The 6,842-nt window shown below is 37.6% G+C and overlaps 1 protein-coding gene across 1 annotated transcript in view; it reads left to right on the forward strand.

Annotated features, from left to right (window-relative positions):
* LOC120491856 (Fc receptor-like protein 5) overlaps positions 1 to 5,653 on the forward strand; it is a 64,351-nt gene extending 58,698 nt beyond the window's left edge. The window contains exons 14-20 of the mRNA XM_089124597.1: positions 406 to 672; positions 872 to 973; positions 1,562 to 1,618; positions 3,944 to 4,000; positions 4,236 to 4,301; positions 4,946 to 4,993; positions 5,150 to 5,653. Of these exons, the coding sequence (XP_088980723.1) occupies positions 406 to 672; positions 872 to 973; positions 1,562 to 1,618; positions 3,944 to 4,000; positions 4,236 to 4,301; positions 4,946 to 4,993; positions 5,150 to 5,157 (605 nt within the window). The 3' untranslated portion in view covers positions 5,158 to 5,653. The remainder of the gene's footprint in view (positions 1 to 405; positions 673 to 871; positions 974 to 1,561; positions 1,619 to 3,943; positions 4,001 to 4,235; positions 4,302 to 4,945; positions 4,994 to 5,149) is intronic.
* The last annotated feature ends 1,189 nt before the right edge of the window (positions 5,654 to 6,842 follow it).

Genomic DNA, 6,842 nt, shown 5'->3' on the forward strand with positions numbered 1-6,842 from the left:
ATATTAATTAACACTATTTGTTAAAAAATGAATTATTATGGAATTAATCCACAATTACATATTTAATTAATAACAATTCATGTATGAACTAATACATTAACCCTACAGGCCCTTAATTAGTTCCTAATGTGGTAATCGTTAATGAATAGTTTACATAATCATTAGTTACACATTAATTCAGTATTATCTGTGCATTAGAATTAATGCTTATTAGTGCACTCGTATTGTAAAGTGTTACCAATATATATACAGTATATATATATATATATATTTTTTAATGAGGCAAATCAGATTTCTCCATCAGAATTTCATTGTATAAGCAAAGGCAATAAAGTAAAAAAAAGGCTCAGTATGACATATTTTATAACATAGTATTTCTAAAGCAACATTTTGTTTTGTTCTAAGCTCGTCCACCTGCAGTTCTAAATATGGAGACCGAATTGAGCGACATCATGGCTGGGAATATCCTGACCCTCAGGTGTAACGTTTCAGACGGCAGACAGTGGAGCTACGCCTGGTTCGAGAATGAACAGAGGCTCAATGAGTCGTCAGATGTGTTCAAAGTGGCAGCAACTGAAAAAAACATTAAAAGTGAATTCAAGTGCAAGGGAATAAGGACAGAGAGACCACTGTACTCCGCTCTGAGTGAGGGCTTCACGGCCAATAATATTAGTGAGTAATTCAAATATTTATTTTTAAACTTCTTTCATACAATAGATGTGTATGATTTGTGAATTGGAACTATGTCAAGTTATCATCAAGATTTTCAAGATCATACATTTAGAGTAAAAATGTAGGGGAAAAACAGTGAGATAAGTATTCTGTTACCATGATAGACATTTAACTTGATTGACTTCCCTCATAATTACAGTATTAAAAAGAAAAATTCTGCTGGCCATCTCAGGATGTGTTGTCTGCTGTATTGTAATCCTGATCATTGGATGCCTCGTTCTAAGAATCACCCGTAAACCAGGTACAAACAGAAACCAATTAGTATACTTCTGAAAATAAGCATCTTAATTAATGATACTGGTCTAATCATTAAAAAAAACAAGCAGTGTCTATTTACACTACGCACCAACAACCAGACATGTGTCGCCCATTGCTCAGACTTACTTCAAATAATGCAGTACAACTTCTATTTCCACTTTCTTTGAATAGTATGTATCGATGGATGAAGTGTAGACTGGATTCCATTTGTTGATATTTGCAGTTGGGTTAAAAAGTGTTTACTATTATTTACACTCAGTGTAAACACTATTTACCCTCTAGTACGCTTAGTGTAAATAGCTGCTGCCTAAAAATGTTAAATTGCTATTCAAAACGTAAGCCACTGACTTGGATTCAGCCATTTTGAGTTTGTTTTCATAATCTACCATTCAGAAGTGTGTTTGGCAAGATTTGTAAATGTTTTTTAAAGAAGTCTCTTATGCTCACCAAGACTGACGGTGCATCCCAGTTTGCATACAGTAATTATGCGCTATTCCATGCCCATTGGTAGAATAAATAGTGCGAGTTGTGTGTTCAACTCAAAACTTTTGTTTCTTATCATTATCTTTAGAGAAAAAAGAAACCGTGCCAGAGGACCTATTTTTCTCAATGGCAGACTCCAAGAACCGTAAGTTATGAGGACCAAATGTTACCACAAGTATAGTAATACCTGAAATTTCCGACCTTTTGGGGACATTTTTGGTCCCTAAATCATTATGTCTATGGAAAGTGACCATAAAACAGGAAGACATGACGTGTGTGTGTGTGTGTGTGTTTGTTCAGTATAAAAACCAAAATGTTTATGGAAAGTCCTCATAAAACATCTCTGATTACAACTGTAACCCTTGTTCCTTGAGAAGGAAACACGACTCTGCGTGCAAGCGTCTAAAGCACATGTGAAACTAGCCCAATCTTGATCATGACGTAGCATGCCCCTGCAGAATGTTATAAAAAGATGCCACCACTCAATAGAGTTAGCTTCTTACATGTCGAAGTAAGTTGCTCTCAGGCATACAGAGGTGTGGCAAGGAGACGTAGCATCTTGTTCCCTTCTCAGGGAACAAGGGAAACAGTCGTTACCCGAGATGTTCCCTTTCGAAGGAACTCGGACTGTGTTGTATGGCGACACTTTGGGGAATGAAATACCCTCTAGGCCACACCGACTTCTGCCTGTTCTAGTGTGAAGCTGTCTAGGCAAAGCTTAGGACGAGAGCACCTATGAGTCCAGCATATAAGGAAGGTGCAGACTGTAAAATCTTATAAAAGAATGCAGGGTATCCCAGCCTGCAGCATCACATATTCCTTGCAGGGAAACTCCAGAGAGAAGGTCTTAGAAGACACCATGCTTCCAGTAGAATGAGCCCTTATGGCCAGAGGTGAAGGTATACCACGCACCTGGTAGGCCAAAGAAGATGCCTGAAAAATCCAGAAACTGGTTGTTTTTTTTGGAGCCCATGGATTCTTTCCTGGGTGACCCAATGAACAATTGGTCTGACTTCCTCCATCGAGAAGACCTCTAAAAATAAATCTCTAAAGCTCGCACAGCGAAGAGTAAATTAAGTCACTCTTGTTCCGCCGACACTTGCGGTGGAATGCCAGTAGAATCGTAACCCATGCCACACTTCATGATTCAAGATAGCTTTCACCCTCCCTGGAGCAACAGGGAGGATAAATAAACAGGGCTTGAAGATCCCCAACCATTTAAATGGATGTTATAGCCAGTAGGAAAGCCGTCACAAAGTACCGTACAACCAACTGGTGTCTCCCCAGTGATCACTCACTTACAGGAGTGAGGAAAGCCGCAATTGTTGCCACGTACACCTTAGGTGTGTACAGGGTAAGTGATGGACATCTAACCATGGACATCTAACCTCTTGGAGGGCATCTAAGTGGGTCCAACCCATGCTCTTTACACCAAGAGGAGATTTCATTTCAGGCCATAGAGTTGAGTATAGTCTCGTCCACTCCAGCTGAAAGACCAGTCTCTAGGTACTGAATCCCTCAGGGGCCAAACCCACAGTTTCCATAACTCTGGTCAGGGGTGATATATTGTGCCCCTGACCTGAGAAAGCCGGTCCCTCCTGAGGGGAAGCTCTCTGCCTGCCAGGAGTGATATAATGTCCGAGAACCATACTCGAGTTGGCCAGTATAGGGCTATAAGGGCTGACTGACCCTTTACCAATGACCCCTCTATAGAACCCCCAAGAGCAGAGCAATGGAGAAGGAGAACCACAGAGGACAGTGGGTTGTCTCTTGAGATGTGATTAGATCCCCTTCCGCTGGGCCGAATCTCTCCCATTACGACTCCACCATCTTGGGGTGGAGTCTCCATTCCCCAGGCCTCAGCCCTTGCCTTGACAGGATGTCTGCTCCTGAATTCTGGTCTCTGGGGATATACATTTCTTTGAGGGACAACAATTTCCCTTGAGACCAAAGGAGGATCTGATGCAAAGAAGTGCGATCTCAGACCTCCCTGGCAAGTTATATAGGTCACCACCGACATATTGTCTATCCGAATCAGGACGTGGTGGTCCTTGAGGTGTGGAAGGAAGCTCCTCAGAACTCTGTAAACCGCCAACATCTGCAGGCAATATATGTGCCACAAAAAATGATACTTCAGGGTATCGTTTTCGGTACCCTGAAGCAGATGACCAGCAGAGAAAAATCGAAAGGTTGTGTGTGTCCCTGCCTGTGATGTATCTGGGACAAGAATGCACACACCTCTTGAATTGTTTGTCACTCGCCATTTTCACTTTCACTTTTCACTTTCAATTTCACAATTGCTTCAGACACTTGCACGTCAAGGGCGTTCCCTAAAGTGTCGTCATTTGACGCAGCATGAGTTCCCTCAAAAGGGAACATGAAAAAGCAAGATGTGTGTATGTGTGTGTGTGTGTGTGTATGTAAAATGTATCCAGATTTAATTTGTTATGGGTCTTTAATCACTCTGCAGAAACGGCTTTACCCATGGAGGAGTACAAGGGGTACAACAGTCCCACAGAGATGGAAGGTATGCACCTTTAACTGTGTCTGGCTGACATTACAATCTAAAACACATGTACTCATTCACTTATGGTACTATTTCATATTCCAAGCCTTTGTGATAACAGTATATGAAAAACTATTAGTGAATCAACAAGTAAATCTTTCTGCTCTTTTGATTGAATTTGCTAGTATTACAATTAATTGAATTATGATTTTGGATTTTAAAACTAAATCACTACACTCTTTCTAATATCATTCAGAATGTGAGGAAAAAGAACTGCTCACTGATCGTGTTTCAGACGTTCATGTGGATGGTGTGATTAAAGGTAAGATACCTTACAAACATCTACCAATGTGACCCATAACATCCATATCATAACATGAAATAACATAAATCAATCCTTTCAATTTTAGTACACTCTAAAATGTAATTCAGGGGACCTTAAAAGTAAAAAAAAAATATTGATTTAGTTAAACGTTTTAAGTTCTGTTGACATAATAATGTTGATCATTACATTAACTTAATATTGTGTGTAACTGCATTTCTCAATTAATTTTTGGAGCAATCAACTTCCTCAACATAATTTTATTCAATTTTTTCATAACTCACAAAGATTGATGTAAACTTCTGCACCAATTTCCTATTGTTTTGCCAACACATTCTTTTTACATTACATTTGTAAAAATAAAGGTTCCAAAGGAGGCTTTTTTCACGGAGATCTTAAAAGAGCCATTTTTGCTATTAAAAGAACTTTCAGAGGTTCCACTGATGTTTAAAAAGATATTCATGGAATGAATAATGCCAAATTAATTTTGATTAATGCCAAATCAAGTTTTCCCAATGCCAAAAATAACCTTTATTTTTAATAGTGTACACAAAATGCAGGAGTATAATAATGTTTCTGAAGAATAATTGCACAATCTCAGAAATCCGTTATCACAAATGACTGTCATAATTGTTCTCTTAAAGATGAAGACTCACCAGCGGCAGAAGCTAATGGCCTGACATCATTTAAAGGTAGTTAAATTACACTATTTTAATGGCGCTTTGTGCTCTTTATTACTGGGTCTTAAAGGTCATATGAACAATTTCAGACACTAGATAAACAAATTCAAGAATGATAAACTCTTAAAAACATATTTTGAATTTATTGTCATGTTTCTGCCTCTCCAGGAATCTGAACCATTATGTCAGAAATCAACATCTCAATGGAGTTTCTATATTTGCACTGAGGCAGCTAAATGGCATATGCTTATATTAAAAAAGATTGTATTAGCATGGCATTTTGTCTAGTAGCAGCAGCATTTTGTATACTTTTAAAGGCTGAATACAAGCTTTACTGCTTGAGCAATGTAGAAATTAACAGCAGTGTTTTGGAGACAGCATGATGCCTTAAATGAAGACAATGATTGTAGGAGAGATGAATGATGGACAGCAAGAAATGACAATTGTAGAAGAAGTTATAGAAGTTAATAGAAGTTATATTTGTACATAGTTTGATTAATTTCTTACTTTCAATTACAAACATTACAACAGGACACCATGTATTAGTGCCACCTGCTTCAAAATAATTATGTAGTTTGTGCACCTTTAATTTGAGAAATTCTTTCTGTGTGTGTTCGTGTTTTTAGTGTGTTGGTTCTGGATTTTTACATTTAAATAAACATGTAAGACTAACACAAAGTTAGACTTTCATTTGACTGGTTTTTAAAAGCCAAATACTGTACACTAATTTTATGCGTACTGAAGTCAAAACTATGAGAATTGTATAATGTGATCCAAACGCCTTCACAATTTACTTGATTTCAACATCATGCAGTTACAGAAATAATAACAATAATAACAACAGCATAAATTTCCTTTGAATTCTAATTAACATTCAGGTTCTATTTATATTAAGGAAATGAGAGGACATTATATTTGCACAAAACTGACTGAAAGACACACAAAGGATTTTTTTTTCTGTTCAAAATGAACAAAGTTGAAGTCCATAAATCATCAATCTTTTTGTCTTATCCTGATTCATTATGGTATGACATTATGGTTATATTTTAGACATGATGTGATGGCTTTCATTGAAAATTGAGTGCATACGCCACTCGGCCGTGCATGTATCCTCATCTATAAATTGATCAAAGTTCCTTAAGTGTTCTGTAATATTCAGTTATTATGAAAAATTGTTCAATATAGTAAACATGAATATTCATGAGTTGTCCCCTATTGTGGGCCTGTCCTTAAGACAACGCACCAACAAGTGGAACAAAAAATATTAGTGCAAGCTCATCAAAATTATTTAATGGATTATTTCAAAAATGTAATGAAGTTTCAATGTTCTATCATTATCTAACCAATAACTGCAACAGTTCCAACCCGATCTCACGACCAAGTCGTATGAATTCGACGAATGATTAAAAAGTGGCTAATTAGTAACAATTCATACGACCTCACTCGTACGAATTAATACGATTTTGCTAAATTGTACATATTTTACGAATTGGCCAATTCGTATGAATTCGTACGAATGACCTACCCCTGACCCCGCCCCTAAACCTAACCATCACGTGGGTTTAGACAAATCGTACGAATTAGTACGAGTGAGGTCGTACGAATTAGTACGAATTAGACACTTTTTAATCATGCGTCAAATTCGTACGAATTGGTCGTGAGATAGTGTTGAATGCATAGCTTGTGTGATATGATAAATCCTCGGAGCTGTTTTTCCAATTAATTACAGACATTCAATATACTACACTGCCTTGCAAAGGCAAAAGACCGCAACTTCGTTTTTGGTCGAAAATGAGTTTTTTGGCTCATTCAAGACCTCCTTTAACATGTGGAGTATCTTGAGGCAACTCCGTTGTTTTTT

The sequence above is a fragment of the Pimephales promelas genome, chromosome 20 (assembly GCF_988280905.1).
Source record: "Pimephales promelas chromosome 20, fPimPro1.hap1.1, whole genome shotgun sequence".
NCBI lineage: Eukaryota > Metazoa > Chordata > Actinopteri > Cypriniformes > Leuciscidae > Pimephales > Pimephales promelas.